General features: G+C 36.3%; 1 protein-coding gene across 1 annotated transcript in view; it reads left to right on the forward strand.

The window, feature by feature from the left end:
• RYR2 (ryanodine receptor 2) overlaps window positions 1-26,400 on the forward strand; it is a 564,826-nt gene that overhangs the window by 350,904 nt on the left and 187,522 nt on the right. The window contains exons 49-58 of the mRNA XM_055081210.1: window positions 2,342-2,511; window positions 4,080-4,300; window positions 5,621-5,711; window positions 7,769-7,909; window positions 9,566-9,729; window positions 11,934-12,012; window positions 14,119-14,208; window positions 14,988-15,125; window positions 23,880-23,957; window positions 25,542-25,617. Of these exons, the coding sequence (XP_054937185.1) occupies window positions 2,342-2,511; window positions 4,080-4,300; window positions 5,621-5,711; window positions 7,769-7,909; window positions 9,566-9,729; window positions 11,934-12,012; window positions 14,119-14,208; window positions 14,988-15,125; window positions 23,880-23,957; window positions 25,542-25,617 (1,248 nt within the window). The remainder of the gene's footprint in view (window positions 1-2,341; window positions 2,512-4,079; window positions 4,301-5,620; window positions 5,712-7,768; window positions 7,910-9,565; window positions 9,730-11,933; window positions 12,013-14,118; window positions 14,209-14,987; window positions 15,126-23,879; window positions 23,958-25,541; window positions 25,618-26,400) is intronic.

The raw sequence follows: 26,400 nt of genomic DNA on the forward strand, positions 1-26,400 counted from the left end.
GATTCCACATATAAGTGATATCATATGATATTTGTCTTTGTCTGACTTACTTCACTTAGTATGATCATCTCTAGGTCCATCCATGTTGCTGCAAATGACATTATTTCATTCTTTTTTATGGCTAATATTCCATTGTATATATGTACCACATCTTTGTCCATTCCTCTGTTGATGGACATTTAGTTTGCTTTAGTTTCTCTTGGCTGTTGTAAATAGTGCTGTGCTGAACACAGGGGTGCATGTATCTTTTCGAATTATGGTTTTCTCTGGATATATGCTCAGGAGGGGGATTGCTGGATCATATGGTAGCTCTATTTTTAGTTTTTTAAGGAACCTCCATACTGTTCTCCATAGTGGCTGCACCAATTTGCATTCCCCCCGACAGTGTAGCAGGGTTCCCTTTTCTCCACAACTCTCCAGCATTTGTTGTTTCTAGACTTTTTGATGAGGGCCATTCTGATGGGTCTCATACATTTTTATTATACTTATCCTGGAACTAGAGGGTAGCCCAAAATGATAATGAAAGAAGGAGGAGTTTAGAAAAAATTAAGGGGCAAGTATCTAATCTCAAAAGTAGATATTCTTTTCCTGCAGCTCTTGGTCCAGACAGGTTTGGGCAGATTGTCTGAGGTAGTAATTTCAGGTGGATGAATAATGCAGGCAGCACAGGGTAAAGCCAGTGCAGCTGGCCCTCCTTGTGCCAGTTCATTCTCCAGGAGTCCGAGAGGAGGCAGTTCATCAGCTGTCTTGTCCCCAGTGTGTATGAGGAGATGGAGAACATAAAGCAGCAGCCAGTCCATGAGTCTTCATTCCCAGGCAGCTGGAGTTGTAGCATTCCTTAAAATGAATGTCCACCTGAATGAGTGTTTAAAAAACAAATCTTATTTCAAGATCAGTGAGTTGCTTATCATTTCCTTAGGCACAGCTTTCTGTTAGAAGAATAGAATCCTATAATTATAAATTGCCTATAATGTGATTTTTTTTTAGGAGAATGGAACTGGAATTTCATGTAGATTTTTAATCAAAAATTAGAGCATGCTGATTTAACCTAAGGATTAAATTACCTCGGGTTGGATTTTGAATCCAGTTTTACTTAGTTTAAATCTAACTTTGCCAGTGACTAGATGTGCAATTTTGGACAAGTTATTTAACTTCCCTAAAAGTCGGCTTTTATCTTGTGTTAAAGGAAGATAATAATACCACCTTCATAGTGCACGTGTGAAAATTGTATGAAAGTGTGTCTGGAACATTCCTAACATAATACCTGACAACAGCACAAATGACAAGCATTGTTATTTATTATTGTAATTACAGGAAGGAAGGTATTAGGGGTATTAGTTATTATTAATTATAAGGAATGAAAGTGATTTGCTATTAGTCTTCAGTCTAATTTCCTTTAAAACATTGGTATTTGTTCATTTTCATGATTCAGATATCAAATTCATTCATCGACTGAATGAAAACAAAAATGTTGTGACTGTATTCTTTCAGGATGGGTATGGTCATGTATCATCTTTCCCTGGATCCTTCATTCTCCAACATTGCATCAGTAATAAAGATTCTGTGATAGTATTTGCAGAGTCTTATAGTGTGTGGTCAGCAGCAATGTGGCATAATTATCACATGGTCAAACAGAAAACAAGTATGTTCTCCAGGATTTTCAATGGGCACATAATTCCCTAATTCTTCATATCAGTGATCCCCTCTATGAATCTACAGAGTTATACTAAGGAATTCACTCCTATATAGGCATCAAGCATTGACTGTTGATAGAGAAAATAATATGTGTCTCAGATATGTTTTAAATGTTATTAAATGCTATTATGATTAATGAAACATCTTTCATTTGAAAGTCAGGCTGGTTCCTGGAGTTTTGTTCATTATTCTGTAATTGTCTAAGCCATAAATATGTAAATGATGTAAATGTACCATGATTATCACATAGGGTACATGAACTTTATTAATGTTTTATTAAGTTTTCAGGAGGTTCTTGTATTGAGAAGAATGCAAACCTTGCTTTACATGTTAGCTTTATGATATTTACTCTTAGTTTTACAGTTTGGAATTTGGGTGCCATTTTGTTTCCTTCTCGGTATCTGGCCTAATGCTATGTCCTAATCATATACACAGTTAACAAATGGATGCCCAAATAACATTTAAATGACCATGGATTTACATTGCACTGCCATATTGCCTCAGCTAAGTCTCAGCCCTTGCTTGAGGGTAGTAGAGAAACAGAAAACCATTCACCAGAAAACTTTATTTAAAACACCAGAAATCTGGAAAGTAGCCATTTGTAATCTGTTTCATTAACAACAGTGTGTCACCTTCTCTTTTTTAGATGGGAATGTGGTGGAGCCTGACATGTCTGCGGGGTTTTGCCCAGATCACAAGGCAGCCATGGTTTTGTTCCTTGACAGGGTCTATGGAATTGAGGTTCAAGATTTCCTCCTCCATCTTCTCGAGGTTGGCTTTCTGCCAGATCTGCGGGCTGCTGCTTCTTTAGATACGGTAATGATCTGAAGAGATGACTTCTGCAACTTTTAACTCTTCAATCTCTGCCATATGATATTCTTTCATAGATATATTCATTCATTCATTGTCACCAAATGGTTATTGAGTGCCTATTATATTTTTAGGCAAGCATAGGGTAAACAGAAAACAAAATAGACTATATCCTCAAGGAATTCACTGAATAGTGGAGAAAATGGACAACCTGAAGAGTAAGATAAGAATTCTGATCAGGTGCAATGGAAGACAATAGAAAGTTTATATAACCCTAATTTGGGAGGTCACAGTGGCTCTTGTTCACTTTGAAGTCAACATAAATAATTATCCATCTCAACAAAAGCAGTTAAAGTATTGAGAAGGTTTAGTGGACATTGCTGAGTCATGTCAATTACAGTATCATCCTGGTGCCTTCATTTATTAATGTACATATAGGCTCAAACCTGTCCTGTGAATCCAGTGGCCAGTATTGAGAATCTGCCATTATCAGATTATCTACTATTTGAAACATTGTAAAATAAGCTGAAACTCTAAATGTTATTCTAGTAGCTATAATAATACCTCTTTATAATACCTCTATAATAATAATACCTCTATAATAATACCTCTTTTTATTCTCAATTAAACGAGTCTTTGATATCAGAGGAAATCAGATCTTGAGTTGTCAATAGTGAAAGCTGTGAGAGGAGAATCACGAAAATGAAACTGAATATTTTTGTTCTTTTTTGGTTGTGTTCATGTGAAATTCTGCACCTAAGTAGTATAGTTGATAACATGGTAGGACAATCAGCCTTTGGTTATTGATGCTGGTGGACGTGAACAGAAATATAATTAATACTCATACATAGAATTCAGAAAGAATTTATGTATTTGAGATCTACTGTGAGAATAAACTCCTTTCTCTTACCTCTCCTAGTAAAGGGAAGCACTCACATTCTTTGATATCATTAGTGTCTTTATCTTTCATCCATCCTACCCTTGATATTTTATTTTATTAAAATTTTTTTTAAAATTTATTTATTTACTTTTGACTGCATTGGGTCTTTGTTGCTGTGCGCGGGCTTTCTCTAGTTGTGGCTAGCGGGGGCAACTCTTCATTGTGGTGCGCGGGCTTCTTATTGTGGTGTCTTCTCTTGTTGCAGAGCACGGGCTACAGGCTCAGGGGCTTCACTAGTTGTGGTGTACAGGCTTAGTTGCTCCGCGGAATGTGGGATCTTCCCGGACCAGGGCTCGAACCCGTTTTCCCCTGCATTGGCAGGCGGATTCTTAACCACTGCACCACCAGGGAAGCCCCCAATATTTTATTTTAGAACATGAAACTCTGGGGATTTTTGAAGAGATAGATATTACTTCATTCATTTTTATCTATTTATGAGCAATTGAAAATTGATTGTTTTTAGTGATAAAAAAGCATATGAACCACAGGTAAATCTATAACAGAGGAATCCATTTCCGTATTATGTACTTTTGTCGTTTTCTAGGTAATGAAAGTACACGTCAACTTGTGGATCCCTTTGAAAGTTGTCTCCTGCCCAACACAAATGACTGTCTCCTCTCCAATTCCTTTCTAGGCTGCTTTGAGCGCTACAGACATGGCCCTGGCCCTCAATCGGTACCTTTGCACGGCCGTGTTGCCTTTGTTAACAAGATGTGCTCCTCTTTTTGCTGGCACTGAGCACCATGCTTCCCTCATTGACTCATTACTTCACACCGTGTACAGACTTTCTAAGGGCTGCTCACTTACCAAAGCTCAACGAGATTCCATAGAAGTGTGTTTACTCTCTATTTGTGGGTAAGTGGGCAATGAAGTCTTTAATAAGTTTCTTCTTTAAGAAAGAGAATTTAGTCTCTGGCCCTTGACAAATTGTTTTGAATGTTGTCAACAATTTCTGGACCATAAAATTAATTCATTTTATGTGCTGGGGTATGAGTCTTAACCAGAGTCCCCTCGCTCCTGATCAAGTTCAGGAGTGTTCCTCCAAGGCTGTCTCGGTATCTAGCCATTGGATTCGGTGTTGGACCAATGATGCTATTCTGGATGTTGGCGTGTGAGGTGTCGCCGGCCACGTTAGTGTAATATTAATAGATTCTCCCCTTTTCACTGTGTGATGGTTTTAACTCCTCTTACAGAAGAGAAGAGAAAACAGAGACTTATTAAAGATAAAAAATATATGTAGTATAATATTAAAGTATGACCTGTTGTGACAGTGATGAAGACAGACTATTTCCTCCAGCCTGGAAAGCCGCTTCCTATAGATAGAAGTGTTTGAAGGTCTTACTCTGAAAACCAGAAGCATATCTTCTCCTTTTGAGGTTCTGACAGTCAAAGTGACAATTTCTCAGGCCTCTAGCTAGGGTAATGGTTTCTTTCTGATGGACAGGAGCTCTTGGAGGTGAAAGCTTGCAGCCTGCCCAGTACATTGGTAAAGGAAAGGTTTTCAGTCATAGTGGAACGAGCATATGGGTGTAGGAGCCAGATGGGACTGAGGGAGGTGAAAAAAAAGAAAAAAGGAGATGAGTTCATAATCTAATTTTAGTTCCCTGACCCCAAAGTTCTGTGAAATGGAATCAAAATATCTATCTCACTGATTTTTTTCTAAATATTAAATGAGATGAAGCACTCAGGATTGCCGACACAGTAAACGGTCACTGTGTGTTAGTTTTCTTTCCCTTTCTCCTCTGGCAAAATTTCGGTCTCAGTCTTTTTCTCTTCCTCTTGCTCCTACACCCCCTCCTCTTTCTGCTTCTGATCTAGTTATTGAAGACCCTTCCCACTCACTGGAATGAGGGAAGAAGCATTTACTGAATTAGTAGCAACAGTGGGGTCTGCACTTCTGGGTGGTAGGAAGGGAAGGGGCAGAAGGGGAACATCCCCTGCAGCAAATGAGGGTTGGTCTTCAGGTCAGGGAGCTAGAGATGAGTTGGAAATGTAACTTTTTACAAAAGTATGTAACTATTGGTTAATCTTTGGATTAGGAACACCTAAAATTAACATCATCCGAAGAGAGGTGTAGGTACAGTTTCTTGGCATGTGTAATCTAGTCTAGTGAATTATCTGCTTAGTTTAGACATTATTAAATGTTCATTATTAAAATTAGCTTTGTTCCACCAGCCAATTGAGACCTTCTATGATGCAGCACTTACTCAGAAGATTAGTATTTGATGTCCCATTATTAAATGAACATGCAAAGATGCCTCTTAAGGTAAGTACAGGAAGTGTTCGTAGTTATTTGATTACTGGGTCCTCTGGCTTTGTTTCCTATTACAATATGTATATGTCTCAGATACATCATGTTTGACCTTTGATGCTGGAAAATTTCTTCCAGTTATTGAAATGGGCATGTAAGTTATAGATATGTGCACCTCAACCTAAAATAAACAAGTAATAAAAGACCAGAGAAATCCTAAGATTGGTTTACTGTAAATCAATGGAAATAGAAATCAACGGAAAGAAAATGGGCCACAAGAAAAAGATGAGCCAAGATATTCTTAGGCTGGAAAACATGGTAATAGGCCTGGCCTAAAGTATTAGCAACCTCAGGCATGAAGAATAGATTTTAAAAACAACATTTTCTAAGTTGGTAATCAAATGACAGTTTCCAAGTATCATTTCATAAGGATCAAATATAATCTTTATGTATATGCAGTTACAGTTTGTCACAGAGTAAAGTCCGTGACATTTTTGCTTCCCAGCTTTATTATTCTGTTCGTGAATGATCAAGTCTCATTCTGTCTTATTGACTTGGGAATATTTTCCTGTCATGTAATATACCAATCCTGGCTCAACGATTAAGGTGTTAGGTGTGTACCAATGTGTGATCTAGTGGCATGGTCTGTGCATGGAGGTCATTGTCCTGTAGTGGACTTTTTATCGGTGACCCCTCTGCCCCCTGGTAAACATCATTTCTTCCTCATGGCCACCCAGTAATTGTGCTGTGAAAAGAGGTTTAAGATAAAAATAAGCTGCTATTCTTTTCAGCTGCTCTTACACTAAACACACCTAGATACTTAACAAAAACAATCTCTCTCTACAAAAAGTGATTTTGGTTTAATAAATCTAGAGAAATTGATGAATTATGTAAAGTAAGTTATATCCTTGCTGAAAATCCTGTTTTTTTACAGTTTTTATCATTTGCTTGTCATGCAAAATTTTCTTGATACAAATGAGCTGGAAAATACCTGAAAAAAGATACAGTATCACTTTATGTGATAAAACTCTTTTGCATTATAGATATTTGCCTGTTACTCTAAGCAAATTAGATGTCAGTATTTCATCATTTGAGATTCCTAAATTGTGTGTGTGTGTGTGTGTGTGATTCGTAACTGTGAGGGAGACCAAACAAGAAGAAATATTTATACGGTAAGAGACCTAGTCAGCTTTAATAAGGGTAACGCTTAATTTATTTTCCTCCTTAGCTATAGGAAAGAGGGTCCAAAACTTTACAGTTTATTCAAAAAATAATTTTATTTTAATTATTATTAATAATAATTTTATTAATTTGGCAAATAGTTTTGAATATTTTTCGGTTTATATATCCAGAGTAAATGATCCAAAGAGCTACCGAATAATTGAAAAATTCCATCCATGTCGTTGAACTTCTAGTTTAGTCCCACAAAACATTTGTAGGTTAAAAACTTAAGAAGCAAAAAAAAAAAAAAAAACTTAAGAAGCAACATAGACCCTAAGTAAGAAAATAAATTACTTCCAAAACCACCAAAGAGCTACAGATAAAGAAATTACAGAAGTAGGGCAGTTTGGGGAGTTTACTTAGAGATGTCTGTTCTGAGGCAAATCGTAAAGTGTAATGATTCAGGGTAGGTAGAGAGGAAGCACAAGTATTCAGAGGTATTGTCCCTTGAGAATGCACATTTTAGGTGCTGTATCCTCTGGGTCAGTGTGACATCATTCCCTTTGTTACATGCATGGATTCCAGGGGATACCAAGTCATAAAATTTTAAGTAAATGATAGCACCTAAAGTAGAACTCAGGGGTACACAGATAACCAAACAACCTCCTAAAGAATTCTGTTCAAGATAATTTGTGAAATTGGTCATTTGGTCTTCATCCTGTGCTCAGCGTTAAATTTAAGGAGACATCCTATATAAAATCATAGTATTCTCCGAAAGAATTCATATGGGATTGAGCAGTTCCATATCAGTCGGCCTTATTACATGGCATTAGAATGCCATTTGGGAGGAAATGGAAAATATATACCATGTGTCTTTAGCTCAGTGCTCTTAGAATTGTTTTCCCACCTAGCTGCTGACAAATCATTATGAAAGATGCTGGAAATACTACTGCCTGCCTGGAGGGTGGGGAAACTTTGGAGCTGCCTCAGAAGAAGAACTTCATTTATCAAGAAAGTTGTTCTGGGGCATTTTTGATGCCCTGTCTCAAAAGGTAATTGCGGTTTTATTTGTATGATAAAACAACTGAAAAGCCATAGGATCTTGGTAATAAGATAGTATTCCTAGTGGAATAGTGGAATGCTGTCTTTGCTCATCAAGACTTGACATTAAAAAAAAAAAAAAAAAGACGACATAGTTTCATTTTTTCTCTTCATTTATAACAAATGTTGAGAATGCAATTTATATTAACTTTTCATAATCATGATGGTAACATGTTCCTTATGATCATAACATTTTCTGACTTTAAAATGGCTAAGCATTTTAGGAAATTATGCACGTGAGTTGATCAGTTTCTGGTACATTTGGACTTCTTTGGACTCAAACCCTCCCTAGGCAGTCACCTCCCCAATCTTATAAAGCCTGAAGAAATCCTGTCAAATATAAAAATATAAAATATTAAATCTCATAAAATTATAATATTCCAGTGGCCTTACTGACTTTTCCCACTTTGCTGCTGTGGAGGTTTAAGTACTCAGTGCTTTATGTATGTGACATTCCATTATAGTTGCCATATTTATAATGAATAGTTCATATACTTTCAGAAGACTGGAGTGTATTATTTCAGAGAAAATCAGAACAACATGCTTCGTATGCTTATGCTTAAATTATTAATCGAAATCAGTTTGAATTCCCAAAGAGACATTATCAGATGACTGGAATAGTAATAACCAAGAGTTTACTGCATAATAAGGGAAGTTTATCTGTGATTACATTTGGTAGCTACAACTCAATGCTTTTCTTGCTGAATTGCCTTGGGTAAAACCCGGAGCCTTTTTGAAATAATATGTAGAAGGTATTTTGAGAAGGATTTACAGCTTTAATTTAAAATTGAACATTTAAAGTGAGATAACTTTTAAAATGGATAAACAGCAATGTCCTACTGTATATCCCAGGGAACTGTATTCAATCTTCTGGGATAAAGCAAAATGGAAAAGAATATTTTTTAAAAAAAGAATGTCTGGATGTGTATAACTGAGTCACTTTGCTGTACAGCAGAGATTAATACAACATTATAAATCAACTACACTTCAATTTAAATTTTTTAAAATAATAAATAAAGGAATTATTATTTTTTATTTTTTAAAAATCTACAAATACATATTTAACTAATTATGTAATTAATATACAAATACCTCTCCCCAGAAATTTTGATTATGCATATCTCCTATAGAATTTCTTTCTCAGTTCAGAATTTTATTTTTCATACCTTTGTAATGCAATACAGACCAGTTAAAATTCCTTACTCTCTGGAATGTTATACTTTGGGTATTTTTCATGTCTAGTCTTTATAATGTGGTGTGCAGCAATAGTCTTCATTGACTGAAATTATGTTTATGTTGTAAAGACACGTTATACATGTAGAATATTCAGGTTCACTTCATTTCCGATATTGGAGGATAAATGTTTAGAGAAGCAAAGATTTTATTCCTTTTATGCTGCAACTGCAGTACAAAGCTTCAGTCATCTCATCTTATGGGATGTCAGGCTATAGTTTCCATTTTCTAGAGAAAGAATCCTTTGTGGGGTTGAGCCAGCCCGAGGTAATTCAGATTTTCTCTTACAGCATCGTGTCAGCCAGTGATCATGTTGACAGCTTTTGCTCAATAGTAATGGAGTATTTATTTTCTGGTCCTCCATCTCTTCCCAGAAATATGAACAAGAACTTTTCAAACTGGCACTGCCTTGCCTGAGTGCAGTTGCGGGAGCTTTGCCTCCAGACTACATGGAGTCAAATTATGTCAGTATGATGGAAAAACAGTCATCAATGGATTCTGAAGGGAACTTTAACCCACAACCTGTTGATACCTCAAAGTATGGACTCTTTCTATTGCAGCAGATTTTTATTGTAAATGATGTGTGAAGTCTGAAATTGAATAAGGTACTAAAGTGAACTTTCTCTCATCCATGCCCCCTTTGAATTGGTATCCTTTTACTAGGGGTCCCTCTACTTGATGAAATGATAGTAGTAATAATAATGGTTATACAAATATCAGAAGTAGATAAGATGTACCTTCGAAGAGCTATACTCTTAACAGCATCAGGATTCCTCTGTACATAACCACATGGCAATATCTATAATAATGAGAATCAAGAAAGTATATCAGTTATTTTTTTAGTTGAAATTCTACCCTAAATGTTTATTAATAATTGAAGCCAACTTCTGTGCAGAGTCTTTGATTCAGGGTGCTCCCAGCATGCCGTGCAAAGCTCTTTCTGTGAGCTACGGGGCATCACTTCATCATCACTACATCTCAGCCAGGTCTAGGGTTAGCAGCTTATGTTCAGCCTCATAAAGCACAGCGTGAGAGTGAAGGGAATATCAAATGAGAATATTTCTGGAAAATTTAGCATGGATTGAGAATGCGGTGTGACAACCTTAACCATAGACAATATATTACTTAGCATTACGAAAGCTCTTCCATGCACCTACTTGCGTAAATTGCTCTACAGAGAGGATGTTTGGGTACGTCAGGTGTTTGGAGTCTCAGCATTTTTGTTGTTGTTACTGTGTTTAAGTAGGACCATGGTTTTCCATTTGCAAGGAGGCTGTTCTTCATGCCACATTATCTTACCCATTCCGTGGTGACTCAGCAAGATCAGTATTAGCAAGGTAGTCACTTGGTAGTTACCATCCACAGCATCTGCATTTGCTTGGAAGTTCAGCTTTCAGGTCTCTGGGTGGCCCCTCAGCTGGTTTAGCTTCCATACCCAGATCCACATTTCAAGCCAGGTGGTATGCCATTAGTTTGATAATGCCTTAAATTTGCATGTTTGGTGTTTGATAACAGTCCTGTGAGAAAAGACTCTACCCCCCCAGTATTTGGCTTTTGTGATTGATCCTTTGTATCTCTTCTAAAGTAAGTAAACCAAAATATCACATGTTCACATTCCTACTTGGGTAAGTTTGTGGTTTGTTAACATACAGTGTAATCTAGGATTTTAAAATAACATTAGTACAATGTTATGGCTTTGGTGTTGATTAATTAAATCCAATTAATGAATAAGTGTTGGGCATGTATATTTACCTCGGCTAGCCCCTTTCAGGACCTCTTAACAGACTAGGTTTGCATAGTGATATCAATAATTTCTACATCTTTGTGAGTTTTTTACATATTGATTTTTAAGTATGTGAATGTCATAAAGTTCAGTTACTAACTGATAACATTGCTAGAAAAGAACAGTAAACCATCTCATTATACTAGGTTTTACTTATAATTCTATTCTCAAAGTTAATTGCATTAGTAAGTTATTTTTTCCATTCATAGATATATTGATAGTCCCAAGTCTTACATTTACCATCAGACTTGGTCTTCAATTGCATGGACTCCACATCTGTTCTAGGGATTAAATATTTATTGAAGCATGAAAGAAATCAAGAAGAAATGTTATCAAAATCATAAAGCATGAATTAATTACTTTTCCCTATAGTTCATATTAGTAACATCTAGAATTTATATATAGACCATTAACATTTAAAATTATTAACATATCACTAGTTGTATGCAAACAACTTAAAATTAATTTTAGTACATTTAAAAATGGAACAGGTCAGATTTCAGCAGTCTTTTACCCATTTATAGTTGTTGCCTAAGAGACTTAAGTCAAAAGGAGGAATAACTTCAAAGAACGAATGTGGGCGAAAAGTATGTCTTTAAGCTTGTTGAATTTAACTATATCTTCATTCAGGTTTAAAGAAAAAATTGGTGTTATCTGTTGTCCTCTTCTTTGAATACATTTTAATTATTTTTATTTATACTATGTATAATTTTTATTGTATATAACTTACGTTAAGACATAAAGTGTGACTCATTATAAGATGAGTGGATAGAACCTTATTTGCTTGACTTTTCTTATATTGTTCCTACCATATGGAAAAGTAATACCTTGTTAAACCAATTTTTTAACAGTTATGCATCGAATGGGGTATAAGCAGTCATAAGCTGTGAGTAAATTATTAATATGATGCCCTGTAAGCGCTGTGAAAATCAAGCCTTTTTTCTTTATTTTTCTCATAGTATTACAATTCCTGAGAAGTTGGAATACTTCATTAACAAATATGCAGAACATTCCCATGACAAGTGGTCAATGGACAAGGTAAAAGTCAGAATATCACATTCTAAGTCAGTACTGAACGTACCTAATGAATGATCATGGCTCAGATATTTCTGACCATGACAATTTTCTACTTTCAAGTGAGAGCTTTAGATTATGAAAGAACATTTAATTATGATTTGCAGACATAATATTTAGTCTAATAAAATTAGTTCTGCCACTGATGTACATATAATGCACATAAGAATAAGAATATTTGTGTTCATAAGAAGCACAGTGTTAAAAATTCAAAAAATCTATTAATTAAATCAAATATAGTTTCTAAACATACATTTTTGTGAGAGTAAAAAGTAGTAATAAGATGCAAAATATTATATGTAGGATGGATAAACAACAAGGTCCTATTGTATAGCACAGGGAACTATATTCAATATCCTGTGATAAACCATAATGGAAAAGAATCTGAAAAAGAATATATATATATATATATGTGTGTGTGTGTATAACTGAATCACTCTGCTGTACACCAGAAATTAACACAACTATACTTCAAAAAAAATTTTTTTTAAACTATCATTAGGGTCTTCAGTAAGAAATAGTGGCTCTAGGTCCAGACATCTTTTAAGGGAACTTTAGCTTTATGTATAATTTTATATTAGATAAAATCTTGAAAATTATTAATCAGAATTTAGTGATTATTTACACCTTCTACTCTTCTGTTGTATTTCTTATCTCTAAGTAGATCTGCAGTTCACTTATGAGGCAAGATGGCATGTTTTATTTGCATTGTCAAGAAAAGATAACTTGAATGAGATAACTAAAGCAGTTGCAATCTGCGACATAAGTCCTACATATATATTATGAGATTTTTCTGGAGGAAAAATATGGTCACATTTAAGTTAAGCCTAGTTAAACTTAGAGAAGATGGTTAAAATAGGTTTGTCAGAGAAATTAAGTTGAGATGAAGCAGGAATCTAAAATAAGCATGTACTGATTTGGCGAAGTGAAAATCAAAGAGCGAAGGTTCCAAGGGTTGCTTGTGTTATGTGGCAAGTCAGTATCATCCTATTAAACTTTTTTTTTAGTTTATTTATTTTAATTTATTTGTTTTTGGCTGGGATGGGTCTTTGTTGCTGCACGCGGGCTTCTCATTGCGGTGACTTCTCTTGTTGCGGAGCACGGGTTCTAGGCGCGCAGGCTTCAGTAGTTGTGGCACGTGGGCTCTAGAGCGCAGGTTCAGTAGTTGTGGTGCACAGGCTTTGTTGCTCTGTGGCACGTGGGATCTTCCCGGACCAGGGCTCGAACCTATGTCCCCTGCAGTGGCAGGCGGGTTCTTCACCACTGCACCACCAGGGAAGCCCCACCCTATTAAACTTGATATTAAGTTTCAATCCTTGCCTCAGCCAACCAGTCCCTCCTTCCAGGAAACCCCCTTTTTGTTTTGTTAAGCGTATGGCTCTTTCTTTGTTCAGTAACTTAATCGATTTACTAGGTAAGTCAGTAAGAGTGAAGGGTCTGTCCTCTCTAAAGACTGAGCTGGTGGGGTGGTGATGGAGAGGATATTTACAGGAAGGCAGTCCTGATCTATTTCAGCTTAGTTACCCGGATCCCATAGACATACATGAAATGATATAGGAAAACAGTGAATGCACCAAATTGTATGGGCAAAATCACGTGGAACAAATGTGTTGAGAGGTCATTGGACAAAGGAGTGGGCAAAACAAGTAGCATTATTCGGGGAGCCTTCCAAATAAGCCAGCTGCTCCAGTTTTCCTGTTTAAAATTAGTGTTTCACACTTATTTGTCACACAGGTTGGGGTCCCAAGATGGGCCAAAATGAATATCATAGGCGTCGTGCAGCCTTTAGCCTCCTCCTAGGAGAGGGCTATTGACATAATCACAGACCTGTCTAAGGAAGACTGGATACTTTTAATCTCTGGATAAAAAGATTTGTTCCAAGTGGTTACTCAAAATAATATTGACTACGATGAAAATCTTTATATTGACTTATGCTGGATAAAGTTCAAACCTTAATCCTTATCTTGGTTCATTTTGGATTTATTTTATCAAGTACACACTTAAACACATGCACACCTACACTCTCTAAAATTAAAGCATGTAAAAAAATTTTGATTTTTTTTTTTTTAGTTGGCAAATGGATGGATTTATGGAGAAATATATTCAGACTCGTCTAAAGTTCAACCATTAATGAAGCCATATAAACTATTATCTGAAAAGGTGACATGTTTATTTTTTAAGTTTATATGGTTTTAATTTTGGGGGGAAGTTTTCTTTGTTATGTAAATTTCTTATTAACATGTCTATTTTATATATACTATTTTTACCTTTTCTCAAAGGTCCCATTTTTTCTCTATTGTTTTTTTCTCTGTAGTACCATTTTCGGTCAGCATTTAATTGGTTATTCTCTTCTCTACTTAATATTTTTCTGTTTCTTTTTTATTTTTATTCCTCTCCTATATTTTTAAGAACTTTAGAAAATATTCTTTTCATTCTTAAGAGTTTTTTGATAAGGGATAATGAAGTAATATATTGTAATATGCTTATTATTTATGTTTTCATATGTTTTACTTCTTTGAGGGGAAAGCAGTATCTTGAAAAATGAAGTGAAAAGGATTTTCTAGCTTGGTGCTTACAGAGGAAGTTATTTCTCTGTTTATTCAGATGGTAGAAATGGCTTCAAGCACATGTCATATAATCTGGCACTTCTTCCTAATTGTGTTTCTGCTTTCTAGTTTCTGTCTGAAGTATCAGAATCTGGGAAACTAAAGGAAAGTAACCTCATGCTATATAATAAGATAGGATCTCAGCAGCGTTAGTCAAACGTGGTCTCAGCTCACACTCTGCTCTTCAGAATTTTTACTTTCCTTTTTAATTTTTAAATAAACAATGCCAAACAAAAAATTTTAGGTGAAGACAGTATTTCAGAAAAAAGCATTACATATTTTAAATTTTTGTTTAGGTTCATAATACCCCACCCTTTTCTGATTTTTTTCTAGGAAAAAGAAATTTATCGCTGGCCAATCAAAGAATCTTTAAAAACTATGCTGGCCTGGGGGTGGAGAATTGAAAGAACACGGGAGGGAGACAGCATGGCCCTTTATAACCGGACTCGTCGTATTTCCCAGACAAGCCAGGTAAGAATCACAGTGATGAACCCACTATTTATGTTATTTTTAAAAATTTGAATATTGCATTTAATTATTGTGTTTTCCAAAACAACTAACTTGAAAATTCTGAAGACTAACATAAAGTTCAGAAGAGGGAAAACTCTGTTCCTTTTAATTTAAGTGAGTTTAGGTCTTGGTTAAAGTACTGGAGTTTATATATCAGGTTGTACTTCTGACAGTATATAAAGGAGTACTCGATGATAAAATCTTAAAGTTATGCTAATGAAGGATGTAAAATATGTTCCTTTATCCACAAAAAGGTTGTCTATAGAGCTTTTGTCTCCTTACCAGTAAGAACTGAAGGTTGGTTCTTAGGAGCTAGAGGGGTAGTCAGATAGTAGTGATCCAGATCTAAAACCCCCATGGATGCTCCATACAAGTGGGCTTGAGCACCTGCCCACTTGCAAAGGGAAGATATGAACCAGACAGGCAGCGCAGGTATCGAAGAGCACACCGCTAGTGGATCAGATCAAGGAAGTCCAGTCAACTTAACAAGGCGTGGCTGTGGGGCTTCTGTGTTCAAGATGGCAGAATAAGGACAGCCTTAACCTTGAGAACCTAGGGTTCAAGGTGGGGACCAAATACCAACTGGCCCTTTCATTTCTCCTGGGAGCTAAACCTGTCGTCATCCCTTTCCAGACTGCTTGGGCCACTGCCTTTGGTTTAACCAAACTATTGTGTTTATTATTGCCATTTATACAGATGACATTTTTGAAAAAAAAGAAAATGAAGGTACTCAAAGTTTGTGCTTCACATGCTTCACATTTGAAATATAGTACTGTAAAATAGATTCTGATTTGGGCATATTTTACATCATATTCTCTTACGTATCCTGGAGATAGAAGCTGTAAAATCATATTTTACCTTGTTATCATGTATGCACACAGTTCTAACTAAATCACATTTTGTTTTAATCTGTTTGAACAAATATTGAGCACAAACTGAGGACTAGGTGATAGGAATACAAAGATAATAAGATCCAATTCTACTCCTAAAGACTCACAATTTGGTGTTAGAGACAGTCTAGTTAAACCTACCACGACAATAAGATTTAGGCTAGTGGTATGTACAAAATGCTCGGAGTGCAGAGAATGGAATGATGTCTTTTTTTTTTTTTTTTCCTGTAAGTTGTATAGGAAATAAGGAAATTATTACATAATGGAAGTGACTTTAAGCTCTGCCAGGAAAAATAAAATAGATTCTCACACTGCCCTTCATAGCAAAAATTATGTGCTCTAATCTAAAATTGTATATGTTGAATGAGAACATGCCCTTTGAAACAATAACGATGCCGATTCTGTGGGCCGGCAATAAAGGGTAGAAATGGTAGGAGGCAGACAAGATAAAAAGACCTGTCTGTTAACCAGAAAAGCTGGGCCTGTATAACATGCTGGAGCACAGCCCAGAGAGGGCAAGGGAGGGGCTGCAACAGAAAGGAGGGGTACTCCGTTCTCTTGTTGCTGTCTTTGCCATACCTTTTCCTGCCACTGCTGTCAGAGCAAGTAGGGCAGACTGCTGAGTATGCCTCTGCCTGTCTTATCTCTAGAATTTTTCAAAAATACCAGAAAAGGGAGAGAAGCAAAGGTTCATACCACAGTTTTAGCCACGCTCACCTGAAGACTAAAATAACTTATAGATTTCATACTTTTGTGAGCATCTCTGAAAAAAAAAAACCAGTAACCGATGATGAAACGTAACAAACTCCAAAATGGTACTGGATCATGTCAGATATAAAATGTTACGTGAAATTTAAGAAACTGATTCTAAAACATCGGACGTGATTACAGACTCTGTAAATTATAATGCACAAGCTATAACCAATCCATCTTCAGAAAAGGATTACCTTGTTTTAACCCCAGGAAAATCATAATTATGTTTATCTGAATTTCAATAAACTTTTCTCAGAATGGTTTAAAAAAAAGAAAATTGTGTATGTTGTGTATATTTCTGCTCTTCCTTACACCCCGCTTAGCTCCTAGTGCAGTTTTCAGTTCCCATTAAGCCCTCAATAGATACTATTAATTGATACCCATATAATCATCTCTTAAGTCTTAATGATTTTCAGAGTGACATGTGTGACATATGACATATTGTTAAATTTCCTGCGTCATTTCAAAATATTAGGAGGTGCTTATCCCAGATGTACGGATTAAGAGGGACAGCTCTAGAGGTAGACCACTGGGGCTTCAATCATGGGACCACCACTTTCTAGAAATAAACTGCTGGCCACATTACTCAATCTGTTTACCTCAGTAAATGGTAACTCTTATTATTACCATTATTATTTATATATTTTTAATGCCAGAGAGCATTTCTTCAAAGGTAAATAAAAGAGGGTGTTTGAGTTTGTAGTACTTTGACCTTTCAGTAGTTTAAAAAAAAAAAAGAAAGAATATTTCTATATTTCTATCAGTATCAGAAACAGGGAGCAACAAATGCCGCAAGTATATTTATAATCCTTGCCATTATTTTCACACAAACATTCTTTAAGCATAATCCAGCATTATTTGAAATGTTAAAATAGCTTGTCATTTCTTAATTACTAACCTAACAGTATTATCATCTTTTTCAGTTATCATCTTGCCCAACTTCTTAATGTCTTTTCTTCTCTCCATTACTGATTTCCCATGCGACTATAAAGATGTTTTCTATTATGTAATAGATACACTCTTGAATAAATTAAGGAACACTTTTGGTGGCATCACTTTATAGTAAGGACTGCAATTGGGTGAATTGAGGTCACTTGTTGACATGATTCTGGAGCTGATATTCTTAGCTTCCTTCCACTGGGGCTCAGCCCTCCGTCTGTGAGGCACAAGTGGCCTGTGTTTAACTCAGCAAGATCTGGCACAGCCTGTCTGGGTTGAAATCCTGGCCTCACCATGGAGTAGATAGCTTTTTTGTGAGCTCAGGCAGACTGCTTAAGCTCTCTGTGCTGCAGTTTTCTCCTTTTTAAAATGAAACAGAAGAGAGCATCTAATTTAAAAGATTATTGTGAGAATTACATGTTGTGATGCTTATAAATCACTTAAAGGAGTGACAGGCATATATTTCAATGTTAGACCTAATTATGATCATCATTATTTTTACGTGGATCAATAACATTGTTAATGTCTTTTGTTTACCGTGAACGCTACATGAATCATGATTTCAGGAAATTTGCCACTCAATTCGGGTTTTTAAATGTGCATATTAAGATAATATATGGACAATGACAAAACCAATAACTTGATAGAATATAGAATAGAGTGTATACTTATATGTAGAATCTAATATATATGACACAAATAAACTTATCTACGAAACAGAAACAGATGTACAGACATAGAGAACAGACTTGTTGCCGTCGGGGAGGGATGGATTGGGAGTTTGGGATTAGCAGAAGCAAACTGTTACATATAGGATGGATCAGTGACAAGGTCCTACTGTATAGCACAGGGAACCATATTCAATATCCTGTGACAAACCATAATGAAAAAGAGTATGAAAAAGGATATATATATATATATGTATATAACTGAATCACTTTGCTGTACAGCAGAAATTAACACAACATTGTAAGTCAACTGTACTTCAATAAAATAAAAAAAAGAATAGAGTGTATAGATGCTGATATAATTATCAGTGAGGAGATGCTGAGTAGAGCAGCTAAACTGGTGGATTTTGACTTCTTGGTCGTCACTCAAGTCGGCAGAAAAGGAGGACATTTCTGACAGTTTCAGTCATATTCCACAGGTTCTCAGTGATTACTTATTTACCTCCCAATTTTAATTTCTTATATCTGGTTTTTATTACACATGTAGGGTATAAATTATTTAAAGAAATTTTAAAAATAAGCTTATAACCTGAGAAGGAGAGGAAGACGGGAATGAAATTTGGAAAGTGTTACCTATCTTGAACTAAAATACAGGCTAGGATAGAGGAGTGATTCATTCATTCTTTTAACAGTTATTTACTGAGCACCTGCTATGTTCCATGTACTATCCTAAGCTTTTCAAATAGGTCCATGAACAAAATAGACAAAAACCTCTGCTCTCATGGAGCTTACACGTTAACGGGGAAAGTAAATAACAGATGTAAGTAAATTACATACTACATCAAAATGTGATAAATATTATGGAAAGAGGAAACCTAGCATGGGAAGGCAGATTTCGAGTGCAGAGCAGGGGAGTTGGTTAGCCTTTGGGGATGAGTTGCAGTATGATATAGGGTTATCAGAGCAGATCTCGTGGAGAAGATAAATTGAATAGAAGGGAGGGAGTTGGACCTATTTGGGGGACGGATGTTGCAAGTTGTGCACATGCTCTGAGATGGGAGTGTGGCCTGGCGTGTGTGAGGGAAAACGAGGAATCCAGTGAGACTGGAGCTCATGAGTAACAAGGAGATGGGAAGAGAGGTCTCAGGGGCCAAATCAGGCAGAACATTGGGGGCCGTCTTAAGAAAGTTGACAGGTGCTTTGGAGTCAGACAGAATTCCTTTAAAAACTTGATTCTGCTGTTTACAGTTTACATGATATAATGACTTAAACTTATTTAATTCTTTTGATCCTCTTTATTCTCATTTTAAAATGACAAAAATCAGGTATCTCCTTTTCAGAATTGTTCTAAAGAAATGAGATAATCTACGTGCCTTGCACATAACCATTCACACGGTGGATGTTATTTGTTGTTGTTATTATTGCTAAGAAGACTAGAGTTAATTAAATACAGAGATGGTATGTATCCCAGGTAACTTGAAATTATAGAAGACCTGGCCAGTCTTGTGATTTCTGTGGATGTAAAGGAGAGAAACAGGTTATGAAAAACATAAAAAGAATCTATCTCTGAATAAACGAATATCTACTTGCATTCTTTAAACCAGCCTCAATAACTTACTCTAAAGCTAAAAGGATATAAATTTCAGTTATATAAGGAACATCGTCTAAGAGGATATTAAATACTGAGAATTTTATTTTAGGAACAAATAAAGTTATCGATATCAACTCTATTTGATTCATTTATTGAACAAAATTTGCAGAGTCTAATGCTTTTTTTAAAATTAGTTTTAAGATGCATGTTTGCCATATTTCAATACCTGTGAGATTGGGAATCAATTTTATAATCCTGAAGTTGACGAAAGATGGCTTGTGCCAGGCTCTGGGAATACTGTGATGAATAAGGCTCAGCCTAGGTCTGCAGATTTTTACTCTTCAGTGGAAAGGCTTATAACTCAGGGAATAACAAAATAAATACTTTGGAAATGAAATTCTCACCACAGAGTAGAGAAGGAATCAGAGAAGGGGGATATTGAAGGCAGAAAGACAAACCTCTTAGGAGGATATTGAATGCGTTGCATGAAACAAAACAAAAACATTAAATATCGGAATTAGAGCAAAGACAGTGGACATGGAGGGAAGCGGATGTATCCCAGAGATGTTTTGCAGTAGAAGAGACAGAATTTTGTGACTGATCCATAATAGCAAATGAGGAGGACTAATCAGAGGGGGTTGCCATGGGTCTGTACTGGCCTACCAGGTGGGTAGCGTATGTGAGATGAGGTTAGTGCTGGGGCGTGGGTGGCAAGGAGGGAATATGCTTTTGATTTTAGATGTCGTGTTAGGCAGAATTCTGGCTCCAGAGATGATCGCCAATCACTGTTGTCTGTAGAAAGGTTGATTTCCTGGGACTTTGCCAGTGTGATTACGTTTGCCCATGTGATCAAGGTTAATGATCTTGAGATGGGGGAGATTCTACTGAATTATTGGTGGGTCCAGCGTAATCACAGGATGCTTACAAGTGGATACCCTTTCCTGGCTTCGGACAAAGGAGACGTGACTACAGAAGGAAGGTCAGAGAGATGCAGTATAGCTGACTTGAAGATGGAGGAACGGGCCATGAGTCCAAAATGTGGGTGGCCTTTAGAAGCTGGGAAAGACAGGGAAAAGATGCTTTGATAAAACCTCTAGAAAGGAACACAGCCCTGTGGACACCTTGAATTTAGCTAATTGAGACCTGTTTCAGATTTCTCATAACCTTGTGATGTTTTAAGCCACTACATTTCTGGCAATGGCTTATTCTAGCAGCAGTAGAAAATGAATACACGTATAGAATCCCAAATGGAGATGGCAACGAATAGCTGAAAATGTAAGTCTAGAGCAGAGGAGCAATGCTAGGCTGGATCAACTCATTTTTGGTTTAATAAAACATGGTTGATAAATGAAATATTTAAAATAGATGTGGATAGGGACACCTAACTAAAGCATTTAGAATAAAGAAAGAAACAATTGAAGAGGGAACCCAGAAAGCCACAAATATTTCGGGGTCATTTATGGAAGAGGAGCCAGAGTAGGAGGCAAAGAGATCGGAGAGGGAAGTGGAGAGCCAGGTGGGTGGTTTCGTGAAATGAGGGGGCTGGTTGAGTGGTGATTAGTCATGTCCAGCGTAGAAGGGCCAGTTTGATGGTAGCTGCAAAGAGGACTTTGAATTTGGCAACTTGGAAACTGATTACATTAGAGAGGGCAGGGGTAGTAGAGTGCTGGGGAAAGAAATATACTGCGATATGTTGAAGGAAAGAGATGACAGTGAGAGGGAAGTGGGCCTGGAGTCAGACAGCCTGAGTTGGAATCCTGCCTGCTCAGAATTTTAGTTCTGTGACCTTGGGTGAGTTACTTAAGTTCTCTTGAGTCTCAATTTCCTTTCATGGGTATTTAAGGGAGAAAAAACTGTGATTTTTATTCCACATTCTCTTATGGATGGTACCTAGCAGTGGCTCAGTACTGACACAGAAGCCAAGATTCACTTAAAACTGACCAGTGAGTTGAGTGTAGCCCATGAGAACATGATTAATGGTAGCATATGATAGCCTCCCTTTAGTTCACGGGCACAGATCTGAGCTGTATTGTACCTTTTATGTTAGCTTTTTGTTTATCCATGTCTGACAAGAGAATATACACAGTTGTGAAATATATCAAATATAATTTCAGATTTATAAGCATGAACCAGAGTTCGTTTCTGTGGCATACTTTCCCATAATATGCCGTTGGGTGGGATGAGGTAAGAGCTCCTGACAGTAAGTGAAACCCTCTTGCAGTTGATGGGAAGATAGGTTTCATTCTTGTCTTTTTAAATGAAGTATAGTTGATTTATGTTGTGTTAATTTCTGCTGTACAGCAAAGCGATTCAGTTATACATATATATACATTGTTTTTGTATGCTTTTCCATTATGGTTTATCACAGGATATAGTTCCCTGTGCTATACATTAGGACCTTGTTGTTTATCCATTCTGTGTATGATAGTTTGCATCTGCTAATCCCAAACTCCCACTCCATTCAACCCCCTCCCCCTTGGCAGCCACAAGTCTGTTCTCTATGTCTGTGAGTGTGTTTCTGTTTCATAGATAGGTTCATTTGTGTCATATTTTAGATTCCACGTATGAGTGATATCATATGGTATTTGTCTTTCTCTTTCTGAATTACTTTACTTAGTATGATCATCTCTAAGTCCATCCATGTTGCTGCAAATGGCATTCATTCTTTTTCATGGCTGAGTAGTGTTCCATTGTATATATGTACCACATCTTCTTTATCCATTCATCTGTCGATGGACACTTAGGTTGTGTCCATGTCTTGGCTATTGTGAATAGTGCTGCAGTGAACATAAGGGTGCATGTGTCTTTTTGAATCATAGATTTGTTTGGGTATATGTCCAGGAGTGGGATTGCTGGATCATATGGCAACTCTATTTTTAGTTTTTTGAGGAATCTCCATCCTGTTTTGCATAGGGGCTGCACCTGCTTACATTCCCACCAACAGTGTCAGAGGGTTCCCTTTTCTCCAGACTCTCTCCAGTATTTGTTATTTGTAGACTTTTTAATGATGGCCATTCTGACCAGTGAGAGGTGGTACCTCATTGTAGTTTTGATTTGCATTCCTCTAATAATTAGCGATGTTGAGCATCTTTTCATGTGCCAGTTGGCCATCTGTATGTCTTCTTTGGAGAAATGTCTATTTAAGTCTTCTGCCCATTATTTGATTGGGGTGTTTGTTGTTGTTGTTGTTGTTGTTGTTTTGATACTGAGCTGTATGAGCCGTTTTTATATTTTGGAAATTAATCCCTTGTCAGTCGCATCATTTGCAAATATTTTCTCCCATTGTGTAGGTTGTCTTTTTGTTTTGTAGTATCATTCTTAAAATGTCAAAATTTAAATATTAAGGAAACCCTCTGGTGATTGAGGGTGTCGTTACAAATCACTGAGTACTATATGATGCACTTTTAAAATTAAAAAGTTGGCTTTATTTTATCTTACTATTTGGCCCATAAAGGCATTTATAAATACTGGCCTCTTTGATTAACTACCGTCTGTGTGAGGAAAAGAAAATTTCATTGCAGCCAATTAGAATTTGTAAGAAACTCAAGAATTCAATTATCCTTTGATTCCGGTAATATTTCAGAATCTTGGACTCACTACGTAATTTGTTGAATCCTGATCGTTAGCTTTACAGATTGGCAATCCCTAAGATATTGGGATGTATTATTCAATCATAAATACTTGTCAGGCACCCAAATATAATTTAATCTGCTAGATATGTTTGCAAAATCAATTTGTGTAGCTACTTGCCAGTTTTATGTGAGGAAACGTTACATTTGGAATTTTCTTTGCCTTATATTTCCAAAGTGTCTCTTAAATCTCTCTCTACTGTTTTTTTTTAATGAGATGATATTTATTTTTGCAAATTATCTAGGTTTCTGTAGATGCCGCCCATGGTTATAGCCCCCGAGCCATTGACATGAGCAATGTTACACTATCCAGAGATCTGCATGTAAGTACTTTTTTTTTTTTTTTTTTTTTTTTTTTTTTTTTTTTTGTGGTACACGGGGACTTTTGTTCTCCCACTCTTCCTTTCATTTTTCCTGCCTCTAGATGAAAACTCGGGTATGCTCCTTTACTTTTCCATTCCTCTTAGATAATATGCAGTGTTACGGTTACTTTAACAAATGCAGTATCGATTCAGAAATTAGAATATCCAGTTCTATGCCAATAGATTCCAAACAGCACTGCATCATTTCTATTCTGTCAGCTTAGGTCGGCTTCGCACTAAATCTTCCAGTGGAAAGAGGTGGGGGCATGGTTGACTTTTCCTCCCTAATCACTCCTGGCTCAGTTCCACCCCTACACCTCCTTCACACCCTCCGCGTCCCCCGCACCAGCAGGCGGACTCTCAACCACTGCGCCACCAGGGAAGCCCTGCATGTAAGTACTTTTAAAAATATTCTGCAAATTTCATTTTTAAAAAGCACACTGTAACACTTCCTGCATGTATTTTACAGCATGAATTATTTGAATGTAGTGATCATATAGAAGGTCCATGGAATTTATAGATTATATACCCTAAGCTTTTAATGCTGTAAAAGTTGATAGAACTTTTTCTAGAATAATATATTTTCTTTAAAGATCATATCTATGTAAAAGTCCTAATATAATAAATAGCTGCATGTGAGAAGAGACTAAATCAGTAGTTTATAATGCTCTGCTCAAGGATCACTTTAATTATTCATGAAAGAATATATAAGTTGTTTATCCAGGGAAACTGATGGCATTTTGCTTTCTCCAGCCATAGTTCTACCTGTCTCCTTTGTCACTAAGGAACCTACTTTGAATTGCCTGATTTGAGTGAAAAGATAAAGTTTGTTACCATGGAACATAAGTTAACAGGTCAATATAATGATCAGACAATGATAGTGGCATTGTTAGTATTATTCCAAGATATATAAGTATATAAAGGTTAAAAATCTATGGATTGTTAAATTGTTTGGCTTGCGCTTTGTCATTGCTCTGGTACGAATGTATTAACATGACATAGTAAACTTGAAAATCAAAAATGAAAGGAATCTTGGAGGTAATCTTGTCAAAACCCAAAGGCCACAGAGGCCAAGGCTTGTCCAAGACCTCAGACTGACCTAGATTGGGACAAACATGGATCTAGACTGCTTGTCTGATGCTCTTTGCATTCAATGTTCATTCAGTAAGGTTTACATCATCTTTTAAAACTTCGGAAATTAAAATAAGAACTTGTAAATAAACATTTTTAAAGTCCATAGCTAGTTTGAAGTTTCATTATTAAATTAACAAAACATGTATCTTTAAACATTATAAAGAACAATGACCATTCCCATCACATCACCTCTGCTGGTTTGTAAATTCACAGATCATTAGAATCCTCTGAAATTCAGATTCTAAATAACAAAGCTGTGCTTAATTATCTTTTAGATGTGTTTTAGCACTAACACACTACAATTTATTAATTTAAAGTATGTTTTGATATTACATATTGGAAGGCAAAGTTATCTTTTTCTACTATCCTTTTAGAATATAACTTAGTTGCTAAATATTTTGTTCGTTTAAGGCTATGGCGGAAATGATGGCTGAAAACTACCATAATATATGGGCAAAGAAAAAGAAACTGGAACTGGAGTCCAAAGGTAGTACTTTCTAAAAATCCTTATAAAAAAACAATCAGAGTTTGAGTACATGAACGTATGATAAGGATAAAATAGTCTTTTCAGCATAAGAGCTCATTACAGCTTTATTTTATTAGAATGGTTCAAATATGCCTGTAGTAGTTTCAAGGTGGAAATGCTGTTTCCTGATTTCCTGATTGCTCGTGTATTTCCTCATGTCTCAGAATTTTGATGGCTCTCTCTTGCCCATTTTAGCATGTAGATAACTATATTTCTCATCCTAATATCCGAAGTGTTCTATTAATTACGTAGACCTCCCTCACTGACTTCTATCCCCAACTTAAATATTTCTCTTATTTCATTCTATCTCCCATCCTCAGCCTCTTTGTTTTGTTCAGTCCAGTTATGTTATTGTCTCTTACATTCTTTTTTTCTAACATCTTTATTGGAGTATAATTGCTTTACATTGTTGTGTTAGTTTCTGCTGTATAACAAAGTGAGTCAGCTATATGTATACGTACGTCCCCATATCACCTCCCTCTTGCGTCTCCCTCCCACCCTCATTATCCCACCCCTCTAGGTGGCCGCAAAGCACCGAGCTGATCTCCCTGTGCTATGCAGCTGCTTCCCACTAGCTATCTATTTTACATTTGGTAGTGTATATATGTCAGTGCTACTCTCTCACTTTGTCCCAGCTTACACTTCCCCCTCCTCATATCCTCAAGTCCATTCTCTACGTCTTTGTCTTTATTCCTGTCCTGCCCCTAGGTTCTTCAGAACCATTTTTTTTTAGATTCCATATAT

Source organism: Physeter macrocephalus, chromosome 20 (assembly GCF_002837175.3).
Source record: "Physeter macrocephalus isolate SW-GA chromosome 20, ASM283717v5, whole genome shotgun sequence".
Classification (NCBI taxonomy): domain Eukaryota; kingdom Metazoa; phylum Chordata; class Mammalia; order Artiodactyla; family Physeteridae; genus Physeter; species Physeter macrocephalus.